This window comes from Seriola aureovittata, chromosome 11 (genome assembly GCF_021018895.1).
Source record: "Seriola aureovittata isolate HTS-2021-v1 ecotype China chromosome 11, ASM2101889v1, whole genome shotgun sequence".
NCBI lineage: Eukaryota > Metazoa > Chordata > Actinopteri > Carangiformes > Carangidae > Seriola > Seriola aureovittata.
The window spans coordinates 10,601,624-10,626,497 of NC_079374.1; the positions used below are offsets into that span (position 1 = coordinate 10,601,624).

At 40.8% G+C, this 24,874-nt stretch overlaps 3 protein-coding genes across 5 annotated transcripts; 1 reads left to right on the forward strand and 2 right to left on the reverse strand.

The window, feature by feature from the left end:
• Nucleotides 1–3,926: 3,926 nt before the first annotated feature.
• LOC130177150 (protein-lysine methyltransferase METTL21C-like) lies at nucleotides 3,927–8,444 on the forward strand. 2 transcript variants are annotated; one of them, XM_056388614.1, is made up of 4 exons: nucleotides 3,927–4,039; nucleotides 5,723–5,855; nucleotides 5,946–6,308; nucleotides 7,701–8,444. In XM_056388614.1, exons 2-4 carry the CDS (start codon nucleotides 5,735–5,737, stop codon nucleotides 8,096–8,098), a joined length of 882 nt encoding a protein of 293 aa, XP_056244589.1. In that variant the 5' UTR covers nucleotides 3,927–4,039; nucleotides 5,723–5,734; the 3' UTR covers nucleotides 8,099–8,444. The 2 variants fall into 2 exon arrangements, with proteins under 2 accessions (XP_056244589.1, XP_056244591.1); XM_056388616.1 differs by lacking the exon at nucleotides 3,927–4,039 and having other exon boundaries at nucleotides 5,149–5,855; nucleotides 5,946–6,109; nucleotides 6,191–6,308; nucleotides 7,701–8,436.
• Nucleotides 8,445–8,602: 158 nt separating this feature from the next.
• Nucleotides 8,603–12,966, reverse strand: LOC130177151 (rhodopsin kinase GRK1-like). The gene is made up of 7 exons (XM_056388617.1): nucleotides 11,944–12,966; nucleotides 11,140–11,267; nucleotides 10,299–10,456; nucleotides 10,122–10,205; nucleotides 9,871–9,995; nucleotides 9,563–9,764; nucleotides 8,603–9,400 (listed from the first exon to the last, which is right to left on the reverse strand). The coding sequence occupies exons 1-7, from the start codon at nucleotides 12,640–12,642 to the stop codon at nucleotides 9,108–9,110; spliced, it is 1,689 nt and encodes a 562-aa protein (XP_056244592.1). The 5' UTR covers nucleotides 12,643–12,966; the 3' UTR covers nucleotides 8,603–9,107.
• Nucleotides 12,967–13,238: 272 nt separating this feature from the next.
• LOC130177118 (transcription factor Dp-1-like) lies at nucleotides 13,239–24,822 on the reverse strand. 2 transcript variants are annotated; one of them, XM_056388572.1, is made up of 12 exons: nucleotides 24,666–24,822; nucleotides 22,500–22,586; nucleotides 22,215–22,281; nucleotides 21,888–22,009; nucleotides 21,057–21,178; nucleotides 20,675–20,840; nucleotides 20,369–20,515; nucleotides 20,189–20,257; nucleotides 19,471–19,622; nucleotides 17,148–17,314; nucleotides 16,015–16,093; nucleotides 13,239–15,875 (listed from the first exon to the last, which is right to left on the reverse strand). In XM_056388572.1, exons 2-12 carry the CDS (start codon nucleotides 22,509–22,511, stop codon nucleotides 15,737–15,739), a joined length of 1,242 nt encoding a protein of 413 aa, XP_056244547.1. In that variant the 5' UTR covers nucleotides 22,512–22,586; nucleotides 24,666–24,822; the 3' UTR covers nucleotides 13,239–15,736. The 2 variants fall into 2 exon arrangements, with proteins under 2 accessions (XP_056244547.1, XP_056244546.1); XM_056388571.1 differs by lacking the exon at nucleotides 24,666–24,822 and adding an exon at nucleotides 23,410–23,484.
• Between the last annotated feature and the right edge of the window lie 52 nt (nucleotides 24,823–24,874).

Below are 24,874 nucleotides of genomic sequence, written 5' to 3' on the forward strand. Positions count from 1 at the left end.
AGGAATCCGATATTTGGAGGTGAGTATGTTCAGCCCAGGAGTGGGTGGTCGAATCTGTTGCTGAAAATACAAATTCATAATTTTACCATTCACTAATCACACAGTGAGAGTGGTTCGTTTCATGGTTGTGTTTTTATCTGGAGAATGAATAGAATAAATGACTCCTCTGTCTGATTGCACCTCATTAATCTCCTGTTATCTGTCAGACCGGTCGCTTTATCTGGTTGGATGGATCCCACTGGGGCTATGCTGATTGGCTGTCAGGGGAGCCCAATAACACAGCAGATGTGGAGGACTGTCTGGAATTGCTGATATTTGGTAGGTGTCAGTTTGTTGTTATCCCTCTGCAGAGCTGCAGTTTGGTTTACTTTCGCCAACTTTCTAAGCATTCATGTTCCTTAAGCACTTTTAAACTGTCCTTACACTGGTGTCATTTCAGCACAAACTCAGATCTAAATCTGACTTGAAATAAGGCATATTTGCAAATAATTATCAATCAAAATACAGCACAGTTAAACGTCATGAAAAATATTGTTTCACTATTTATACATATAAATACAGGAAGAATGTTTACATGTAAAGTGACCCGAAGGCACACAGATCATTCTTTTTCCTTTAATGTTTTACCAGACATGACTATTGAACATTGTTGCATTGCTTGTCTGTCTTTCAGCAAATGGAAAATTCAATGACTTCACGTGCTGGGAACCTCTGACTTTCATCTGCTCCCACCCAGTTTAGTGAACGTACAGCAAGCTCTCGCCGCCTTCTGCTTCTTTGTCTGATGTGAAGAAGAGATTGTTGCTTTTTCTTTTAGTTTGAAATCATATCTTGTAAAGCAAAGGGACTGACACCATACAATAACTTAAAGGAACATAACACAATTTATGGAATACTACTATTAAACCAGAGGGCCTCTAAGTATGTTGTACATTACACTCATTGGTAAAAAAGAAAACCTGATATTTTATTCATGCGCTTGTTGTGATTATTCCTGTATATTGTTTTTTTTTTTTTTTTTTAAAGCTCAATTAAATGTATACCTGCAGACATTATGGCAGACTTTTGAGTACATTCAAATACATTCAGCCCACCATACGCACATTATAACACACCTGATAATGTCATGTGTATAAATTCAAGCTTTACTTTCTCTCTCAGCGTGGAGCCTTGTTGAGGTTTAGGTGATGAGGAGTGTTTATCAGGAAATATACAACCATCAGTCTGACAGGTGTATCTAAACCTCCAGCCCATCCAGGACCCAGACACGACATCCTCACTAAACCCATGGAGTCCAGGAATTCTGGTTTATATTACAGGATCAGGAAAGAGTCTCTGTGTCCAAGAGACAGATCTGTTCTGATGCCAAAAAGCTGTCATGGCAGCAAAAGCTGTCCACACTCAGATTTTCGATTTCAGGTTCACTGTCTGCAACATTGCTGGCTGAATACACACTGTAGGTTTATGTTCTATGCCATCTAGACCCATCGAACACCAATCCAATCCTACACTTTAAAATTACAGGAGCTTATCACCCACTAACTGATGTATTAACACACTCATGCTGCACATGCAGCTACTGTAAAGCCTGCCCGGCCTCACATGTTGCTGTGTGTGACTGTGACTCATTTTCCACTGGCCTACACAACCTTTTCCTGACCTTTGGATGTGGAGGTGAGGATTACCAACTGTAAGGTGATGACTGGCAGCTCTTTATCCTTCTATTTTAATTGCTAACTGTTCCACATATACATACATCCACCACCACCACACACAAACTCATTAATTAATGTGACTAACAGCCCAGTGTAAACCTTTTTTTTTTACAGAAATATAATCTTTGACACATGTGGCACATGCAGATTCTCCATTGTTCCTCTACCATGAAAAGTGACTTTTGTTGGATTTAAGAGATCACAGTTGAATGTGCATCTCCAATCTCTTACTGGAGAGATATATCCAACAGCTTTGCGGAGTACATTACAAAATCATATTTTTAGACTCTGTGCATAATCCGATCTGGTTAGTCATCATCACCAGACGCGTACACGCATCAAAACTGATGAATAATGTAATAAAAAAAAAAACTGGAATAATTTTTGGCAAAACTAGACAGTCTATGCAAAACCTCATTCATAAGTTATTATTAACGGCTGAAACAGAGCAGTGGAAATACCCTAATACTCTGACTCTACATACTGACTGATTATTAGTGTTGCTGTTTAGATGAGGGTGACTCAGTGTTGCTGCTTGCATCTGTCACTTCAAGTCATTTTCTAGGTTCATGCAGTACAACCAGTTGTTTGCTGGGATCTGTGTGTGTGTGTGTGTGTGTGTGTGTGTGTGTGTGCACTGAGGCTGTGAATCCTCCCACCTAAAGCCCTACAGCCCAGCTTACAAACACTTGTTACCCTGTATCCACACTCTGCTGTGTTGTTTGCATTAAAGGCTGGACTCTGCTGGTGGCTCAAAAACCGACTCTTAACAAATGTTTACACCGCAGCCTTTTATAGTGCACCTACATGCCAGCACTAATCTGTTTACTTCGTTCATCTGTGCTGTTTATGGCCGTGAGCACGGCAGTGTCGTATGGACACATGACAATGTTTGAAATGCTCTAAAGAAATTTCTCAAACGTGCGTGCTCAGAGATCCAAATTTTATGGAGAAATCCCTTCAGCTCGGTGCAGAACCAGTGTGTTTGCAACAAATCTTGTATTTTGGACCATTTCTGAATGTATTCTATAAACATTTTTTTTAATATATGTTTGTTTTCATTTTAAGTATCAGCTTCCACTCATTTCCTGAAATGTTTGAAAATGAATTTACGGACTCATAAAACCTGTCGGAGCTGAAAAATCCACCTCAATGTATAAATCTTGACTAATACTGATCCAATAGGTTGGCATATGTTGTTTGTCTCTCGTCACACTAAGGGACATTGTGAAAATTATCCGGGGGATCATTGGTAACAATGTGTCATTAATAAAACATTGCAAGCATTTCTTCCCTTCATTTCTTATCACCTCTCCTGTTGCTATTCAACAAAGGCATAAATCCCCAATAATAGTTTGAAAAATGCTAATGTTGAAATCCGGGTATGCAATTAAAGAAGTTTTCCCTGTTTAGCACTGATGATATTATCACTGATATATTGTGGGGAGAGGTTTTGGAGGTTCTGCCCCTCCAACCACCCTGAACATGTTCACAGAGCCCCATGAAATAGTGTTCCAGTTTTCCCAGAGATGATTCCCTGGCTTTTCTAAAGTTGACACAGTTTCTCACTGGGGTTTAAACAGCTGCTGCTCACCTCTGTGTTGCTGTATTTGTTGTCCAACTAAATGTTTTATTCTGTCGTTGACTGGCAGACTTCAGTACAGTGTGTTTATGTGCAACATAGTAGGTATAAGATAAAGGTATGAAAGGTGGAAGTGTTTGCTCCAGGTTGGGCCCTGGTAAACAGTTTACTCCACTCCACTGCATTAGAAATTAACACTATTTTCCGGGGAGCATGCCAGGTGGCACACATCCGTCTCACACGTCCATGACAGGCCTCATGCAGATCTGCCCAGAACCCTCCCAGGACAAACATAAATATGCTAATATCCTGGCGCAGTGCACAGTGTGAATACATTTTGTTGTCAAATGTTTGCATGTCCCTACCTGGAACTCCTGCAGCCAGATGTCGGTTCATTAAGGATGAAAGGAGGGAATAATAAGAAGCTTCTCACAGATGTTGTGAAAAATCTACAGAGTAAACAAAATGCTGGAAGATGCACAGAATACACACAACTGACAACAAGATTTGACATTAGAGTGCTTGGAGGGGTCCGGTTTATGTATCTGTCTCTGTCAGACGTTATAAATCTGTTTGTCTGTTCGCTTTTGTCTCTCAGATCTGGCTGTCAGAGACCCCTGAGACCACCGCCTCGCTCAGGGGTGTGTCATAGATGATGCTGCTTCTATAAACACAAGAACACAGCGGAGAGAAGTGCACACGCAACGAGAAAAGAGAGATAAGAGGCCACAGATTCAGACAGGTAGGTTTCACACATTCGCATCAGCAACATATTTAAAGACTTTTCTTTTTTGGGGGGGGGGGGGTTTTGACCTTTTCGGTAAAAAAGAAAAAGAAGAAGAAAAAAAGATCAAAATGATTGAATGATTGAATTGATCAAATTCACAGATTTCACGTGACTGTTATTAATTTTTTGAATCATGTCAAACTGTCTCCTTCATATTTGCATGGAAGTCGAGCTGAATGTGATGTGCATCTTAGATAAAGAGCAGCCCAATGTATCCTGTGCATCCCTGTATGTAGCTTGTTGACCTCAGGGTTTAACCAGCTGTGTTTCTGGGCTCCAGGCAGCAGTGCACTGACAGACAAGGAGACTAGTGAACTAAATCGAGTCCATTCAGAATCCATTCCAACTTTTACTGAACTTCAAATAGGTCACAACAAAAGCAAAACACACTAAAAATAAACACAGCTCGTCGCTTAAGAATCTGCAACAGGTCGAATGTTTATGAAAATCGAACTACTGGAAGAGCTGTGAAGACATGCTGACATGAAATTCCAGGAAACGCAATTTCAATATGAAACACTGATTATTTCAAAACAGATTTGTACTTGTCAAATATATTGTATGGGGGTAAAATCAATTTTAAAATAAACTGATCATTTTAGAGAGCCAGGTGTTTAGAGCCAAATGTTTTTGAATGCTCACACTGACAATGCTCGCCATGTTCACCATCTTGTAAGATGTAAGATACATCTTCTAGATGTATTTATCATGTTATAGCATGCTAACATTTGCTAATTAGCACTAAACAAGTTCTGCTGAGGCAGATGGGAATGTCCATAGTTTTGCAGGTGTTTGGTGGCACAAAATGAAAAGTCCAAGATGATGTGTTGAGAAATTTCACCCCAAACCACAAATGTCAACCTCATGGTGGCACTAGAGGAGAAGACAGAGAATCACCAAAGTCAGTAGGATGATTCATCTGTTCAGACAAATCACCTTTCATTACAGACGACAAAGGTTAAACCAGAGGAGAGACAATAGGAAACCCAAACAGAAAACTGCTCCGGTTTACGATTACGTGCAAAGGAAAGATGGAAAGCTCTTATTGTAAAGGCTGTCTGGCTAAAGGGTGTTTTCCTCCTTTCTAACCCATAGTTAATCTGTCTCCAACATTTTTCTGAAATATGAATGTGTTAAATGGGGGAGGTAAGAATTGGGTATATTAGAGAGGTATTGTGAATTGTAATAAGATTTTCCCATCAAAGGAGATGATATGTAGGAAGTATATAGAGGATGTCTGTACAAAATGTGCCATTCCATCCAGCAGGTGTTGAGATATTTCACAAGGTAAGTGAAATGTTTGACCTGCTGGTGGCGCTAGAGGAATAGTCAGGGGATTACCAAAATCGTTAAGGTTCATACTCTGGGGATCATGAATGTCTGCACAAAAATCCATGGCAATCCATCAAAGAGATGTTGAGATATTTTAGGGCCAAAGTGATGGAGTGACAAACATCGCCATTCCTAGAATTGATGCCGCTGGTATGGATAAAAACAATGCACTGTGACGACAAGCTGATCTGAGGCGTGTCTGAAGAACCGAAGGTCTCTTAAAAATAGTCCAAAGCATGAAATTTAGCTACACCGTAGTGGCACTCACGCCACAACAAATAGTTTATCAAAACCTCTTTTCAACAGCGTTCAGAGCTCATGGAGAGATCGTCCAAAGTCAGCCGATTGGTCCAACAGGAGAATCCTGGAAAACAGAAGGAGGCGAATGACAAGACCCAGGATGGGAAACTACAGGTGAAGCAGGAAACCACAGATGGAGGTAAATCTGGATTGAACAGATGAGTCATTTCAAAAGTAGATTTTCAAAGTAGGTCTGCAGAACTGTAACCTACTTCTTCCTGCTTTACAGCACTAACAGACCAAAACGTGATGGCCGGGGAGGCTTTGGACCGGAGGAACATCTGGGAGCCGAGTGTTTACTACGCGCTGGGAAAGGAGTCTTTTTATTTTGCTGGTCATGACATCAGCATCCGCGAGTCCATAGATACTTATGGTGCTCTGATCTGGCCTGGGGTACGCCCTGCCATGATGCCGTGTTATTGTACATCCGCTGACTTGGTTGTTACTGATGTAACAATGACACTTGTTCTGCAGGCCGTAGCTTTGTGCCAGTTTTTGGAGAATAACCAGCAGCAAGTGAAGCTGATGGACAAAGCCGTGCTGGAGATTGGAGCTGGGACTGGTTTACTCTCCATAGTGGCAAGTCTGCTCGGTAAGTCTATGAAGCCCATTTGCAGTTTACACAGTATATAGTGTATGAAACTATCACATTGTTCAAGATTTCAAATGCCAACAATTATAGTTATATATCAATTCTATAATCAGATTGGTATAAATCATGACGCTTTTTATTGAAGATGTTATTTTCTATTTTTTCTTTAGGACATATTGTGGTACTTTTTTGATTGTGATGCTAGAGGGAAAAGCCATAAAGAGTTTATTTCCTCTGGTGCATAAATATAAAAATCTCTGTTCATCTTTTGTGCAAAAGTAACATTACGGCCTGGTGGTGGGAGTCGAGGAAACATCATGGGGTCACTAAAACAACTGGGATTCATTGTCTGAAGACCACGACAATCCACCCACGTCAAAATTCTTGCATTGCAAACAGGCCATTAACTGTAAAGAAATTGTAAAGATATCTGGATGAACACAGTGATCATTGGACTGGTACTGTCATCCTTTGGCCCCTGTATTATGCATGCAGTAGAAACATATGTGTTCAATTATTTCCCATCACATCTATCAACAGACGATTTAAGGAAGTCTCATGGTTTACCACCATTAATTCACAAGCACTTCAACATAACCAATACTGACCCTCCAAACAGACCTAGACCTTAAACACTGAATGTCTTCTCTGTCTATAAATATGCGGCCGGTCTTGCTGAGGGTTTCAAGGTCCAAGTGAGGTCATGCATTATTCGTGATATGATCAAGGTCGAATTGGTGGAAGTTTTTAGCATCAAATTCATGACTTGAGTCAACACTTGAGGCAGCAAACTTTTTAGTAACCCACACTTGTTATGTTTTCATTTTTTGTATGGTCTTTCTGATTCAACACTTCTGAAAAGCAAAAAACAAATGATTACAAAATACAGCATGAATCTGTTAAACAAATCCTAAAATCAAGCAGCTTTATAGCTATTAAATGGCCATGTTTTCTTAATTTTTTTGCCCTCCCCTTGTAATTTATTAGAATACAGTATTATAATATACTGTATTTAAATTACACATTTAGTTTAACTAATATATTGTGTAATTTCCAAAAGTAAAAAAAGGCTCAGTAGTTTCCTAAAACAGCTGGGCACTGTAGCTTTTGGCAAACATTACTTAAACAGGAGTAAACAATGCATTTGTTGGGGACTATTTTCAGGTGCGGATTAACACACATTTTGTTGGCTAACAAGTATTTACAGCAGCAGGAAGGTGTTAGTGAAAATAATTAAATAAAATTACTGTGTCCATGTTGATCATAATGCAGGAACACAACGTGTCGAGGAAGACAGTCACAAAAAAAGTTGGTGTAGTCCTTTCACAGTTTCTGTCTGTGGGTCTTCCTACCTGTAATTCAGCTGCTTTGTTTTTCTGTACTCTTTTCCAGGGGCTTGGGTGACAGCTACTGACCTGCCAGACATCTTGTCTAATCTGACCTTTAACCTTCTGCGAAACACCAAGGGCCGCTCCCGCTACACTCCTCAGGTGGCCGCCCTATCCTGGGGTCAGGACCTGGAGCGAGACTTTCCCTACCCGTCCTACCACTACGACTACGTGCTCGCAGCTGATGTAGTCTATCACCACGACTGTCTCGAGGAACTGCTGAGAACCATGCGTCACTTTTGCCGACCAGGAAGTCAAACGACTCTGTTGTGGGCCAACAAGATCCGGTTCCAGTCAGACCTGAAGTTCACAGAGCGCTTTAAGAGCAGCTTTAACACCGCGCTGCTCACTGAGCTCCCCCAGCAGGACGTGAGGATATACAAGGCCACAGCAAAGGAGTGACAGAGGAGCTTCAGGAGGGGAGGGGATTGGGGGGGGGTTCTGAAAAATTGAAGGTTTTGAAGATGTGAGAGAAGAGTTGAAGACATTTAACATTCAAGAAAACAAGAAATTCCTCGTCCTTTCACCAATTCAAATCAATATAGAGAAAGTCTGGTTTTGATCTGTGTTTACACGACATTCCTGGACAGTGCTGATAAATGTTGTCACGCAGAAAGCAGAAATGAAGTGCCTCACTCAAATTTCCACTTTAATAAGCTATTTTATTTGCCAGTACTTTATCATACATTTATTTCTGACTTTATTCAACTTTTGTTCAACAATTTGTTTTTAAAAATAAATTGATTTACTGTAAACATTTCTCCTATATTCAAATTTGTCTCTTGATAACTAATCTACATAAACCTTTATCAAAGGTGCTCTGCTGTTTAGTGCAAAGAGTCACTTATTAACCATGAAACAAACACAGAAAATGTGCTCCAGAAGCATCAAACTTTGCATTTCTGGTGCCTTAGCTTTTGGTAATCAGTTAGCTGTTAATGAGTAAAAACTAAGAAAATAAAAGCACCTACAGGAGCACGTATGCAATAGAGGGAAATAAAAGATCTTACATGTTCAACATGTGACTGTCACTTAGCACCAAAGGTACCACATAACTACATCCCTGCTCAAAAATTTGATTTTAAAAATGCATTTTAAATCTAAAAGCTTTATAATAATGTAGCAAATGCACACATTAAGAGAGAGTGTGAGGGATGGACAGTAGGGACCAGTGAGGATATAATGTCAAGAATTTTCACTTTTCAATACTAAGTCAATGGTTAAGTCCATTCCAGATTGGAAATCCACCTCTGTTCTGTTCTTGCTGTCTCCTGTGCCCATCAATGAAAGTTTAGAGTCACAAACTGTTGTAATTCTGCAATCGGAAAGTTCAGAAGAGACTTGTGTCTGTCCTGAGTATTTGAGTCTGTACACTGTATAACTGCTGTGTTTTCAAGGTGTTTCTGTGACTCTACGATATGCAGCAGGTTGATGACTTGGCTGGCTGCTCTAGTATAGACTCCCTGCGGAGGTCGTTTGGGATGCTGCCTTCAGGACCCCAAACGTTGAGTTCTCCATAAATACCCAGCTCGATCATCTCCTCTTGCCAAGGGATGGGGATGTTGCCAGAGGAAAACTCATCAAAAAAGGTCTTATCGGGATCCTCCAAGGTTACGCCCTTCACCGACGAGAAAGCTCCGACGTCATCCAGACTTTTAGCATACACCCTTTTAGGGTCAGGGACAAAAGGAGGAGGTAGGATACCTGAAGAGGTGAGACATGGAAGTTAAAAATAACATCAAACTGTCGGAGGAAGGAAAACATTTCCAGGGTTTGAAGAAATTGGAAATAAGTGATTTATTTCCAAAGTCAAAACACATATTTTACGCCTGAACAAGACAAGAAAGTAAAGGAAATAGATAGTACCTGCATTCAGTTTCCTCCAGTTGATGTCACTGAAAAATGGGTGCGCTCTGATTTCATCACAGCATCCGTTCTTAAAACCCATCCTCTGATCAACCTCTTTGGCCAGCAGCCCATCACAGAGCGACTTTGCGTGCTCACTGAAATTGTCTGGATAGGTCACCACCCTCGTCAGCATGCGCTCTTTCATCTCCTCACGTTCAACCTGAAGAGCAGACAGACGAAACCTCTCATCCTCTCATTTACATCGCAGTCGGCCATTTTTGTGCACAAGGTAAATAAATCTCATGGTTCAATAAAAAGCGACTAACTTTCTCCCCCCTGTTTCTGAATGGGTTCTTAGCCGCCATGAACTCAAACAGTGTCACCCCCAGAGTGAAATAGTCGACCGAGCTGTCATATTTTTCTCCTTTCAGCATCTCCGGAGCCATGTACCCTGCAAGAACCAAAGTGAAAACGACGATTAAAAAGAAAAAGTGATTCAACAGTAAGATTACACCTATATAATAATAATAATATGACATTGCTTATTCATTGTTTGGTGGATGCGGATGAGACCCACCTGGTGTCCCAGCATATCCTTTGGTCAGTGTTTTTCCTTCTTTTAGCTCCACAGCAAGACCCAGGTCAGATATACGCACATTTCCTGTTCAACATCAGACAGACATCTTTGTCAGTCATTAATCGCACTTGATGAGGATGAGGGCAAATTTCTCTGTGTTTGACTAGAAATTATTACCGTCATTATCTAGTAGCACATTCTCTGGTTTGAGATCTCTGTAGATAATTCTTTTCTGGTGGAGGTGCTCCAAGCCCTGGATAATCTGAGCAATGTAAAAACAGGCTCTGGGCTCCTCAAAGCCTGGGCTGTTCTCATCCACCAGGTAGATGTGGTACCTTCAGGGAAGACGGAACAGGTGAGCTTTGACTCTGTCATGTACAAAAGGTATGTAATCTACATTCATTTGGAGTTTTATATACAGCTTGCCAATATGTTGCATGGGCTTTGCTCATTTTGCATGTTAGCTGTCATTATGCTCTCGGTTTTCAAACTACAGTGTGCACGAATTAAAATTTGATTATAAAGAACCACTCAGGGATATTCTCGTCATCAAAATGAATTTGTGGCCCCATGCCTGCCGAGAATAAATGTTTGCGGGAAGCCTGCAGTCCAGTGTATCTTCAACAACTGACTCTCTGAATGGTATTAAGATACTGTAACTAATTCTCGTTCCGTCTCCACCACACGTGTGTAACTGCACCCATGTGCCTGTCTACAGACATGCGCATTTACAGACATTACATTTAATCCATCCCACTGTGATGACTCTGTAATTTGGAGCTACCACTCGGCGGCACATTTGCCTGATTGTTAAATATATTTCCGGAGGGTATCACAGCTAACTTTGGGGAATATTACAACATCCCTCTGACATGAAGTTATAGCAGAAACACAGGACCTGACCAAATTATGAAGGCTGCCAAAAAGACAACAGCATAGAAGAAAGAGGACAGCGAATAAGTGCTACCACTGTTCTATCAATGAGTTTATCTGAGAGTTTTTCAGAATGTGAAGTTACTTGAGGTCTCCTCCATTCATGATGGTCATGACCAGACAAAGTTCGTCCTTTGTCTGGAAGGCGTACGCCAATGACACAATGAAGCGACTGTGAACCTTCTCAAGAATCCTCTTCTCCACCATCGCACCCTACAGGGGAAAGTTAGGAAAGACAATTTTGAAAAATAATGTAAAAGGGACCTTTTTAAAAGAAAGAAAACTGCAGGGACTTTTCTTCCAACAGGTTGCAGAAAAATATGCAGTGTGTTTTCATGTTCACACCGATTGGAAAAGATGTTGAAGTATATTTCAAAGAATGACCTCAGACAAGTCAAGGGCAAGATATAACTATGCCAAGGAGATCCATTCAGAAGAGCTTTTCACTAAAGCTCCCAGTAATCACTCTATCCCTGTCTCAGTGTTTAATACTGCAGGCTAAAGCTAAACGAGACAGAGGCAGGGACAAAGATGATTAGCACCACTGCAGCCTGCTCAGTGCAGGGCACTTTCTCTGGACCATAAAGCCACTAAAACACCTGTATTAATCAAATCACAACATGCTAAAATATCTGTTTAAAAAGTTTCCTTTAAAACTCATGCAAGGAAACAAGGAAACACAATAAGGGCCACATTTCATATTCTAACCATCTAAAGGCATATAATGCATTTCAAAGTATAAAAAGCCCAAAACCTGCAGCATGTATTTCATTAACTTATATGAGCATTCATGTTCAACATGTTTGGGCTGTTGAGAAAGAAACTATGCTGTCCTAATGCAAAAGTGAGTAAAGGAGCATATTATCAAGAGTGACATTTGTTCTCTCACCTCATATCCTTTCCTCTTCTTCAGCCTCTTCTTGTTGAGTTTCTTACAGGCATAAAGTTTCCCTGTGGCTTTCATCTGACAGGCCGACACCTCCCCAAACCCACCTTTCCCCAGCACACGGAAGTCTAGGAACCAGTCTGCATCCATGGGCTGCATCTCAAGCCACTTCCACTGCAGGAACCTCTTTAGGTACAAGCTCTCCAGGTAGAAAGTGTAAGGGGCCTCCCGCAGATAGTCCAACGTTGTGGCCAATGCTGTGGCAAACAAATCATCCCCTACAGCCTCCTGGTTTTCCTTCACCTTAGCTATGATTTCCTCAGACAGGAACGGGCAGTAGTGTTTGGCAGAGGGGTCCATGTAACGCTGGACAATCTTTGAGGCCTTCTTTGCCCTGTCAGAATCCTCCGCCAGGTCGTAGTCCTCGATGTCTTTCCACAAACGGCAAGCCCCATGATACTCTTGATTTGCATTCAAGAATTCCCTAAAGAGGCGTTTGCCAAGAGGCTGTTCCACGCAGATTGAGTCAAAGGTCAAATCCAGTGTGTCCACCAGGCCCTCGCACACGGTGATGTGGGGCAGTTTGAGGCGAGAATGGTACTTCTTATCCCGGGCCGCTGCAGCATTAGAGCCATCGATGCTTCCACGGGCATTGATGTAAGCAGAATTCGCTACCACTGTGGTCAGTCCTCCAATATCCATGTTGAGGGTAGGTGACTGTTAGGCGACGCAGAGAGGAGACATTGCAAGAGAAAACTGAGGCGGAGGATAAACGCTGCTAACTAATGTGCAGGGGTGAGGCAGTGAAAGGATGAAGCAAGGCTGAGAAAAAACAAAACAGGTCGCAGAAGAGTGGCAGAGGGCGCATGAGAGACTAATGTGGAGTGGAGACTGTTCTCTGAACTAGATCCCAGCACACTTTGAGCCCTGTACCACCCTCATTCACACACACACACCTGAGTCAACACCTTTCGGTAATCCATTAACACCCTAATGCCCCAGACAAAGTGTGCGAGCACATGCTGGAACAGAACAACACCGGCAACATATGCAGCTGGAGTGTCACCAGTCAACCCCCTGGAAATTCATAATTACTGCAACAGCGGGTCACTCATGTAGACTTCATCATGTCGTTTCTGCATGTTAGAAGTTAAGACTTGGAAAAGCAGTTATGTTTGTGATTGGAATTATGTTTTGTTTTTTTTCCATTTACATTATACCAAATGGTGGTTATATTTTTAAATTAAATTCTCATTAAAACAAGATGTTCTATAAAGCAGGAAATCTTAAAGGATAGGTTCAATTTTTTTCATGTCTTTATTCTGATATGCCCGTATGTCCATTGAAAGGATTACTGCTCGCCGTAAGCAAATTCAATGCAAGCCAGTATGAGACTGCAGCAGTCCGGGTTTGACAAAATCAAGTGTCTTCCACAGTTTAGCCCTTTTGATATCAAGTCGCTGCTTAAAAACAACAAATCTTAGAGAATTCCCAGTTGAACCGACTACCTTAAGCCTCATGTTAACTTCAATTAAACTTCTGAATGCATTTCAACACAGAATGACTGAATTTCATCCCCCATCACTCACACTGAAATCACACCAAGATGTTACACCCAGTATGGACGATGAATGATTACAGTGACCAATACCACTTTCAATGTTCATGAGCATGTCAGTATTGTTGCCTATAACATCATCAGACTCACAAGAGACAGTAAAAAAAAAAAAAAAAAAAAAAAATCAAAAATCAAGCAGCAGAACCAGAGATGCTGTCTTTATTATTCCATGTATTCTTTTTCCCTATTAAAACCTGGTGCCTACATTACAATACAACTCCACTGCTAAGTTTGGTCAGAGATTCAAGTGTTATGCTAGTGGCAGCTAATGTAGCCTCGAGCATCTAACCTCTAGCAGAGGTGAGTTGAGCTCCAGCTAACTGTTCCTGTTTGCTTTTTGTTGTAGTCTGCAGCTCCAACTGATAAGAGTCAACTGCCGTCACTTGAGGCAATTTCAATTGGAATTTGGAGCTACAAGCAACTGTCCACGAACACCTGTAAATACACTCTGCAAGTAAAAGTGATCTGAGTTTCTTTAAGATAAATTATGTGATTAAAAATGTAAACTTATCATTTACAATGTATTTCAATGAATTTTAGCAAGAGATTTTTTACAGGAAACAAAGAGATGAAACGACTTGTACCGACATGTCCTGCTACTTCAGGATCAGTCAGACCACAACAGCAGACACTGGAAAAACCTCCATTATCCAGTGCCTGCAGCATGTGCTACATTTTGGCCCTTATCGCTTCTCCATGTCAAAAACATTTGGACACACCTCATTAAAATAGGCACATGTCAATGTCAGCGGTGACCCTTGTAAATCCACGTCTATATGAAAAATGCAAAAAGAAATTAAACTATGGTAGCATTTAATTGGTTGTCCTCACCTCGCATCCTGTTCTTGAGCTTCGAGCATGCAGTTTCCCTGAGGCTTTCCTCTGACTAGCAGACACCTCCCCAAACCCACCTTTCCCACTAATTTTTGTCAATGGGTTGTTTGAGGAATACAGATTACAAGAAGCCTTCATCTTTGACATGGTAAAGAAAAATATAAATATATATATTTTGAGGTATTAAGTGTTGCCTGTTTGACTTGTTCGTAATTTGAGCAATAGACAATTTGTTCCTGGCCAGACACAAATAGGTCAACTTTTTGTTGCAACAATAAACTTGCATCAATTATAGATACAAACTTATTAAAACAATCTATATTTAATTTGCAAACTTATATTAGATTACAGAAAAAGTATTTGGAAGAGTCAGTACATGTGTTGCTCAGTTTTAAAAGGGAGATCTTTGAAGGAGCACATCAAGACCTACACAACCACACATTTTGTTACATCAATTTTTGAAGGTCTATCTTTACCACTGGCCTCTAAAGGATACTATAAGCTACAATCGTTGTAGGATTCATATACGTAGTTAAACAAACAAAGCTTATTTACCTATCAGGAGCCTGGGTTATGAAAGTCCTTACCTTGCTGGTGCCATTATTTTGTAAACACTACCAAGGCGTTAACAGGGCGGTGATGGAGAATTCCTCAACTCCGGAAATACAAAAAAACATAACTAGCAAACAAGATCAGGAAAGCAGCTGCCTACAGAACAGAAGGAAGCCAGTCCAACACAATGGGGGATAAGAAACTATTTCAAATTATTGCCCAGAACACAAAACAAAAAAGTATCAACACATCTGATGGAGCCCCATCCTGAGATGCCATGGCAACTGTATTAGGCCATTCAGAATCCATGGTGTTGCACTAACACAGCATGTTGAGCAGACACTTTGGCCACCTTGGAACATTTTGATCATCATCATGTCTGCCATATGTAATTGCAAAATAATAGGAATAACTATTCAAACAAGTACATTATACATTCTCCAACAGCAGTAGGTTTTACAGAGGGTTTTTTAGTGGGATGGCTTATTGAGGAGTGGATTAGACATACAAAGACTTGAGTGTGGTGGTGGGCCACAGACCACAGTTCCCTTGGACGACACCTCCCCCAGAGCTGTAGTGCAGGTGCACGTGATTCAGGAGCAGAAAAAGGTGGGTGCGAGATACACCTCTGTTCAATTTTCATCTACACCCCTGAGAAAGCCAGACAGAAATACAGGCATGGGAAACAGGGGGGGAAAAGGTTGAAGAAGCACACACAAAGGGGGACTAAATTCCCACGGTGAAGGTGGTTTGAAGGGCTGTGCTTGTTGGAGCGGCGAGGCATAGACAGGTTTAGTCTTCATCGTCGTTCTCATCGTATTCGTCCTCATCGTCATCATCCCCCATGTACGACACAGGAGTCTCCACACGAGACCCGCTGTAGTGAGAGTCATTCGAGCTGGAGGCCATGGTGCCATCAGTGCAGCCATCACTATAAAAAGAGCAGGATGATTTTATTGTTCAGTTAGAAAACAAGGCAATAGTGGAGAGTGGGTAGCGCAGGGGGACGAGAATAACAACATGCGCTTTCTGTCACATTTGTTGGTTGAATTACAGATTAGGACTCTCACCTGCTCGCAGGGTAACGGGCTCCATTAGCTGAGGATCCTCCAGTGATGTATACGTTACTGATGGGACCCTTTGCCATCTCTGGGAAAAGAGAAGATACATTAACTTGAAGAAATACGACCTTGATGATTCCTGATATTATCTACCTACGATTTTTTCTGACAAATTATGAGACTGTGTGCCTTTAATTTTTATTTGCATCTGTAATCTTGGAGACAAAAGGTATACAAAAGATATGGATCCATCGCAGGTAAATACTCAACTTCCTAACCTACCACTGCCTCGCTTTTTCAGCTAATCACTGCAGTCCCCAGGTGAACCTTGCACTCATTTTCATTAAATGAAAATGTTTTGCCTTTCAAACCCTCTCTTTTTCATGTCTCCTGATATCATTGCCTAGTGATGTGATTTCCTTGGTCACAAAAAACATCAACAGGAGTAAACTTCAGTCAGCCAAACAATTATTGAAATCAAAACAGGCAGCATTTTCCTTTGTGCCTGAAAAATATCTACACCATGACATACTACATCATGACTCTACTATATGGAAGTAATAGCAAGCTCAGCTTAATACAATGGCATACAGGCACAGAGGCATAAAAATCATCACTTCAAACTCTCTTGAAAACCATTTATCTTGACGGGTTCTGAAGAATTTTCTTTTCATTAAAATAAATCACCAAATTGGGTGAGTATCAGGATTTGCTTTGGAGATGATTTAATTTCACAGCATTTACACGAGACAAATTTCCACAACACCTGCTGTATCGTTATCAACCACTGTCACGGATACATCAAATGTGGTTTTTAAAACAAAAGGAATGGCACAGGGACCGAAACTGGGGTACATCTTTATCAAACCAGTTTATTCTTCTTTAAATCTGATGAGCTTACAAGAATAGCTCTGGAAAATGTCCTACACCATATTTTAACATAGTTCTGCTAGTTTCCAAGTAGCACTTCCTGTAGGTGCTTTACAATAACAGGTTTCCAGTAGGTCACCAATGAAAGGTTATTAATGTGAAGCTGGAACAGTTAGGTGTGTAATTGTTTGGTTTAACATTTCAGTAACTTTACAGGACATAATATCAACATCAAAATAAGCTCGAGTTACAACAGGAGCTGTGGCACTGACCTATGACGTAAGGCTCCAGAGCTTTGGGCACCAGGTTACGTGCAACCTTCAGATCTTCTGGAGAACACTTTCCCACCTCCAAACCACAGGCCATGCCCATACGTTTCAGCACCTCAATGTCATCGTGGATCTCAAACATGCTGTCGAAATTGAACAAATACTCGAACCTGCAAATAAGAAAGAGGAATGTTAAAATGTATATATTTCATAGATGGTAAATACTGCAAATGCAATACACCTGATTTTGTTCACTGTGCAGTGCACTTTGTCAATGTAATTTTGGCTTGGCCAGATTTAAACTTCAAATTAAATCCATCACAGAGCAGATACTGCAGGAGACTTGCAATAACGTGAAACAACATACACACATTATTGTCCTTAAGCACTCGCAGCACAAGCTATAAAATAATGCAACTGCTATCAAATTGCAGCTAGACACCAAGAAACGTTAGGACAAGTATGTGGGAGTAGTTGGATTCAACCTCAAACATTTTAAACCTGATACATTTTAAAGTTATGTTTAGAAGTTATGTTCAAATAAATTGACAAATACATGAATAAAAATAAATGCATCTTCTAATGTCCTACAAAAATTTCAGAGGCAATAATAGGACTGAGAAATTCTCACTGATTGTTGCAGTGCATCATTACCTAGCTTTTGGCAGCTTATTTCGTATGTGTTCTTTAGATTTGGAGTAAGCAATTTGAATGAAATACACTTTTTGTCAAATTCAATATCTCCTCATGGTCCACTAGCTGTCCCCTATTTGTGCAGACTGAAAAAAATCTAGTGTTCCTACACAGCTCTGGCTCTGTAAATGGGAGATAAAGTGGCTCAGAACTGAGTAACACAACACAAGTCCAGCCAATCAGCCACAGGGTGCATTCGTTCTTTTGTACAGGAGAGGGAAAAACGACAAGAAGAGTGGAGGGTGGAGTGTGCCAATTTAAAGATTACCGGGGAAACGAGAAGGAGCAGCCCACCCTTCCATTGCCACCAGACCATGTGGAATTGAATGGGATGGATTGAGACAGCAGACAAGAGATTGCAGTGCTAAGGCGAGCGCATGGAAGGAACGTGTACCAGTGGCGGCGCAACACAGTACATACTCCACAAAGTAATTGTATTATCAAGAAGGAAAGATGGCTGAGGAATAGCTAAAGAGGAAGAACAAAGGCTGAAAAATGAGTGCTATGATCAGACAAGGGTGAAGAACCGCGTTGCCATCAGTGAGGCTTTCAGGCGGTGGAGACTGCACGGTCGGACCTGGAACATAATTCAGCCCTTGATTTATCCGTGGGACTGGTCCGCACCCCAATGCCATATAAGATGAGTTGGATTCCACCATTGTGTTGTTACCTTGGCAATTCACTTCATTGAATTTGAGGAGCAGAGCTTCTGAATGAGCACTGAAGGGTGGGGTGCATTTATATCTGTTGAGTTCAAATATCAACAGTCTCTCACAAAGTGCACACCCAACCTTAAACAGCATTCATTTGCACAAATGGAACAGGGTTAGAAGGGCTGGGAGCAGGATAGGACCTTAATTCCATGTCATTGGACTATCTATGTTCCATCTGTAGTTACCTTTTCAAATTAAAACAGTGCTGGCTAATAGTTTACTTGTATCAAAAGGTGGACATATTTATCCAATATTAGCCTCAACTAATATAATAGTCTCATATGTGCGTCTTCAGAGTCAGCTGTTTAACAGCTACATACTGAAATGTTGAGTTATCATCTCAAGAAACTGCATCTGTCTTCATCAGGCTCACTATGACAACACGAAAACACGGCATCATGGCAAGATTTTCAAACCACTCATGGCTTACATATCAAGGGATGGAGAACCATTAACTTGCAGATCATAAATTATACCAAATAAATAAATACAAGCCAAACAGACACTAGATATAACCAAAGTCATTACAGGTATGTCTGGCCACTCGGCAGCCATCTTGGCAACACCTTTGGGCAGCTATTACTGGCTAACAAGAACAGGCCCCTATCTAAATATAGGGGGAGAGAGCAATGACCTCACTTTCAATGGTTACCGGGACATAGAAACTGCACATACAGAATCACTTGTCAAATCTGATAAAAAGTGCTTAAAAAGTTTGGCAACTTTGCCCCCAAAATAAAGTTTAAAACGCCTTTTTCCCCAGGTTATATTGTACTGCTACGTATGCACAAGGTTTCACAACATCAGCTGTCATACACCTCATCTGTGACTTGGGTCTGTGCAACAATAAAAATTGGATTGATATTGGCTGTTATAAAGCAGACAACTGGCTGTTTCAGCGTTGAAAATGAAGCACATACTTGTCATTGGAGATGCTGCAGTCGATGACAGTTTTCTTGCTGGTGTTGACAATAATAAAGGGAAGGTGGATGATGGAGTTGGGAGGTGGAGGTCTGTTTGCCTGCTGCTCTGTCTGTCTGTTCCGCTGAACCAGGTTCTTAAAAGCTATTTGCTGTAAAATAAGATCAGAGAAAGATGTAGCTACATAGAGCATTTGCTTTTGATTAATACCACATTTGACATTTCAAAACAATACATTTGATACAACTGCTTCATTCTCCAGCCACACTTTAGCTGGATCTATTCTCCAGCATTGTTAGGGCAGTCCAGCAAAGGTTTGTAGTTCAGCACTGAATTTCTCCCGCCAATTGTTGTAGCAACACCATAACACAAAATGAATGTGATGAACATTATCAAGCTTTGCTGTGCATTCATTATACACCCTATGTAATTTCACAGCTGCCCTGAGGAGAAGGAAGGGAGGTGACATAATTTAACTTGCTCAATGTTTGCACAATGAACTTTCCCTGCATCAGAAACATTTAGACGAACACACAAGCAGGCAGGCCAATCTCAGTTTTTGTGGTCTCCACTTCATATCTCTATAGCTGCAATAGCATTGACCCGTTGTTACATTTGCGGCGGTACATATCAGCTGCAGCAGAACTGGCATCATGGCTACAGAGGTTAAGTCTGAAGATCCCCCTGAACACACAAGTACAGGCATTCAATACACACCTGCAGTATGAGTTCCTGAAGCTGTGATTGTTTCTGCTTAATCCTCTCCAGCCGCCTTTGTCTTTCCACCTATAGTTAATATAAAAGGAAAAATTATAAATAGTGACAATGTACGGTGATAGAGAGCAGACATGCCCAAAACAAGCTCATATAAGAAAGGTCTCTGCTATGGATTTCTACCTCTAGGTTTTGGCACTCCTGTGCTGAGTTGGTGGGCAGGCCAATCCACTTGATTTCTTTTTTCTCTTTAGAGATAATGTTCATGGCCATGAGCACATTAAGTGCATCGTACACACGCCGCCGAATGTTCTTCTGGTCATACACATGCTAGCAAGGAAAAAAAACACAAGATTCAAAATACTAACAAAAACCTCTAAATTGGTAAAATTTTAAAAAGTCTTGCACTATATAAGCCCCCTTCAAATATCTGTATATGATTTAGGTTAGCATCATTCTGAGAAAATGTCATGCAGCTGCAGAACTCACCGAGTCATTGGGTGACATGTGGTTGTCTGAAGAGCTAAATTCTGCAACCAGTTCATCTGCCACTTCATTGTAGGTGGTTACTCCTTTCTTCTGCACCTTCTCACAGACTTTCATTGAGAAATGTCTCAAACCCTTCCCATTCTTTTCCCCTTTCTTACCACGCTTTCTGTGGACAGAACAGATCCCCCACACAAACATGATTATGGCATACATATCTCTTTACTTTATTTATATGACATAACAGACCTGACACGTACTAAAACCACTTAATCTAATCTCCAAAGAGCTCTACAATGTCCCAAACCTATAAACTTAAATGTGTGAGGAATTGTGAACTGTGTGAGGAACTGAGAAAAACTTAAGAGACTTTTTGAAGACTTACCCTGATGACCAGGGAGACGCATCAGATGGTTGACTCTGAGCGAGGAACTGTGAACTTGGTGTATGTGGACTGTTTACCAAAATGGTATTTGATACTGTGGGCCTCTGAGGTGTTCCAATCACCTGCAAAAGAGAGGACAAGGGAACAAAACAAAATGTTAACACTCAGCAATTGGAGTAATCTTGTAAGGCTGTCCACATAAAGAGAGTTCTCCAAAATTCAGTGTATTGAAATCTTGAGTTTCGATGAGGGTGTACTTAACACCAGCTGTACATTTAAAAAAAGTTTTACTGAGGGGATTAGATAAACATTTAGATAGGAAATTTGAATGGGCTCAATCGTATCAGAAAGAACAAATATCTTGGTATTTAGGACATCTTTTTTGACTAATCAGTTATCAGTCACGAACATAGCCACTGATCAATTATAGAAATTGCTTAAAATTTGCACACTTAACAGTAATGAGGTATCTAAGAGATAGGTGATCTATTCCTTCACTAAGGTGATATCTAAGCTGATTTCCGTTATGTATACATTCCATGTATATAATGGGATGATGGGTGTAATCCTGCTGACTGTAGAGTTGATAAGCTTAGGATCAACTGCCTCCACCTACCCTCAGCCCGGTCACCTCACAATGATAATAGAGGGGCTTACACAACAGTAAGACACAGCAGAGAAACCCAGTAAGTGCATCTATACACAAATACATCTGCAGATCCCTGATAATTTAGAAAGCTGAACTTTTTATATCTATTGAGAAGCTCTAAACTCAACAAAAAATGTGGTTGTGAAAACACAAAAGCCTGACATTTGTGGATCATCACTCACCATGTGTGGCACATGTTGCATGTGTGCAGCAACATTCACATTGGATGGCCCTAGGGTTTTGGGTAGTAGCTGTTTGGCCACAGGGGCAGCTGTAGGCTGGACAGTAACCAAAGATAGGACACCTAAAAGAAGACATGAGAGGAGCAGATATGAGTGGAGCTCTTGATTGAAACTCCATTGCCCCCTATCGTCCAGCTGCCAGTACATAGGCCTACACATGAAGAAACATTATCTCCTTGTGGGACAGGCAAACTATACTGAATGTTACATACAAATTTACTGCACTACTGGATGCAATTTCTAGGGGTAATTACTAGTAATTTGTACCTTTGCTGGGGCTCAGATTCTGATCGATGAAAACCTTCAGCTCTCCATTTGTTTCAATCAGACCAGCCTGTGGAGGAGGAGAACTTAATACAATCCAAAATGCACTAAATTGAAGAAGCTACATGAGTCCAGTTAAACAAAAAGAGTACAGCAGAACATACATGAGGTTATAGGGGACGTCTTAAGTTATAGCAACATTACAGATATGCCCTCATGTAACATCAGCTATGGTGACTGCCAGGTGACACAAACTACATAACTGTTAGCTAGCTTATAATTACTTACATCTTTAGCCATGATCCCAAAGGACCGGAAGAGTTGAGCTTCAGGCTAGAAAGAAAATTTTACTTCTATTCTTCACTCTTCAGACCCCTGATGACAGAAAGCAGGCAAAGTATTAAATAATGACAGTGGTTAGTTACCAACTTCAGCAAAAACATTACATCTTTACACAATATTTCCTGAGTTTAAATATATTATATTGATGCGGTTTTGATATGCAATTAAACTATACTTGTTAGTGAACTAAGGCCCATTTGAACTGTTTTCTGCCAGCACACTGTACAAAGCTACATCACTAACGTTAGCTTGAGTTACCGGGTATTCTTCTTACAAGACAAAATTGACGGAAATTTCTTCCATTTTAGACCAAGCTCAAATATATGAACCTTTGAGGGCTGTTTCTGAATCCACTGTTTATGCAGAAAACCACATTAAACCATCCCCCGATGCTCGCAACTTTTACTAAGCTAAGTGTGCACAAGGCCTACTTCAGGTACCGAGCACGTCCGGAGGAGAGGCATCGTCGAACTTCTGCTACAGGTCACGAAAACATGCTAACTTTATCACACCAGCGCAAAACTATTAATGTGACTTAAGTGATAGCACCACGTGGTTACAGATATTACGGATGCACACAGTTGCAACAGCATACATATCATACCACGATACTGAACAGTCTTTTGTTAAATGCAGCTAGCTAACTGTTACTGCTAACAGTTAGCGTTGCATTCAGATTACTTGCGTTGGCTAGCTTGTTAGCTTCTGCACGTTTTGAAAGGATTCACATATAATTTCGCATTTATTGGTTCCGTGTTGCAGATTCCTGACAAAGTTGTGTATGGGTTAACATTTAAGAAATGTGTGTGCATGTCGCACGATGAATAAAGTTAAAATAGTGATTCTGTGCACTTACGAGTGCACTCCTGTTTCTTCGACGGCTGTTGTTGTTGGCATTTGAGAATGGAGGAAGAGGAGGTCTAAATCCCTTCCAAACAGGAAACAAACTAAGTAATGCCGAAGTACTTTTCAACAATTCTACACTTAATTCCAGGGACAAAATATTTTATTGATGTCGAGTATTTAACTTATGAGTTTATTTTCCCCTCAAGTTTGTCTTTTGCCCATGTACAGTAAGTAATGCCACGATCTGCCAGTTACTCGATTAGGGGAAGCTGCATAAAAAGTGATCGTTTTCAATTGAAGAAAGACGGAGCGCAGAACAAAAAGGCAAATACGTGGAGTTTACAATCAAATAGAAACAATATATGTTTTATTCCGACTGTGAATGATGTTATGCATTTAAAACTGTGACTCAAAATAATTTGCCACAACTTCTGAAATGCCTGCTACTGGTAATTAGATTATTTATGATTAGTATATTGTGGCTTCCTGACAGTCATGGAACTGTTGTTGCAAGATACTTTTCACCTCCCTTTCAGTCAGAAACAAACATAGCAACAGTGACTTCTTCGTCCCAAAGTTACATTCATAAACTCCCAAATTCTTTGTTATTATCATCAAATATTCAACTACTTATCGAACCAGCCTGAATATGTAACTATGATGAAAATACCGACGTTTCCATGACTAACTTGGCTTAAATTAACGTTGCTGGTGTCGACCTTTAAACTGTTGTTTACATGACGTTGCAGAACACGACTGTTTGTAACGCTATAAACTCTGGAAAAATAAATGCACCGTTGCGCATCACAGGTTAGTGTAACTCGATCATAATCGCCATGAACCGTTACATTAAATTAAGACCCCACCAATGTCTCCGTTAGTGTTGGGTTACATTCGGTAAGTTATCAACTTGTCATATTGAAGTTAAGGCATAAAGTACAGCACTACTATATCGCTTTACAATGCTTAATGATTATTTTAGCAACGAGCTAACTCGCTACTATGGACGAAGAGTCCGGACCACCGTCGCTTTGTTAGCCAACTGACGTTACGCTAGCTAGTAGCTAGCGGGCGAGCTAATCCACAGCTGTCATCGACAACACAAGTAGATTTAGCTGCAAATTTACCGGGGTTAGCTTTCTGTTTAATAGTAGTATATTTTCAATACATTTTAACCATAATAATTAGTCCAATAGATATTTAACTTGAAGAACTTTCGTTCGTGGCAGCTTGGTAGCGAGCCACAAGTCGATAAATGTGGCTTACCGGTGCACTTCGCAAGTTAGCAACTTGTTTGTTAGCCCTTTCTATCCGCTTTCGGTTAGCCTTGCTACAGCAGCGCGTCTCACAATCTGATCTTGGCGGTGTCTCGCTTTAGAGGTGTCTGATTGGCCAGCATCGACGAGACGAAAGCAGAACAGTCAAAGTAGTGCATGCCCACAACCTGCATCTCTTGGGACTAGTGGAAACCAACC

Bases quoted from the DNA above. Each gene is read 5' to 3' on its own strand.
- LOC130177150 (XM_056388614.1), top strand. From the start codon at position 5,735: ATGGAGAGATCGTCCAAAGTCAGCCGATTGGTCCAACAGGAGAATCCT. The intron at 5,856-5,945 runs GTAAATCTGGAT...CCTGCTTTACAG, and splicing joins GCAGGAAACCACAGATGGAG to CACTAACAGACCAAAACGTG. The intron at 6,309-7,700 runs GTAAGTCTATGA...ACTCTTTTCCAG, and splicing joins CATAGTGGCAAGTCTGCTCG to GGGCTTGGGTGACAGCTACT.
- LOC130177151 (XM_056388617.1), bottom strand. From the start codon at position 12,642: ATGGATATTGGAGGACTGACCACAGTGGTAGCGAATTCTGCTTACATC. The intron at 10,206-10,298 runs GTAATAATTTCT...GATGTTGAACAG, and splicing joins TGTGCTACTAGATAATGACG to GAAATGTGCGTATATCTGAC. The intron at 9,765-9,870 runs GTTAGTCGCTTT...TCTGCTCTTCAG, and splicing joins TCAGAAACAGGGGGGAGAAA to GTTGAACGTGAGGAGATGAA.
- LOC130177118 (XM_056388572.1), bottom strand. The intron at 22,010-22,214 runs GTACAAATTACT...GTCTTCTTTTAG, and splicing joins GAATCTGAGCCCCAGCAAAG to GTGTCCTATCTTTGGTTACT. The intron at 17,315-19,470 runs GTATGTGCTTCA...TCTTATTTGCAG, and splicing joins TGCAGCATCTCCAATGACAA to GTTCGAGTATTTGTTCAATT.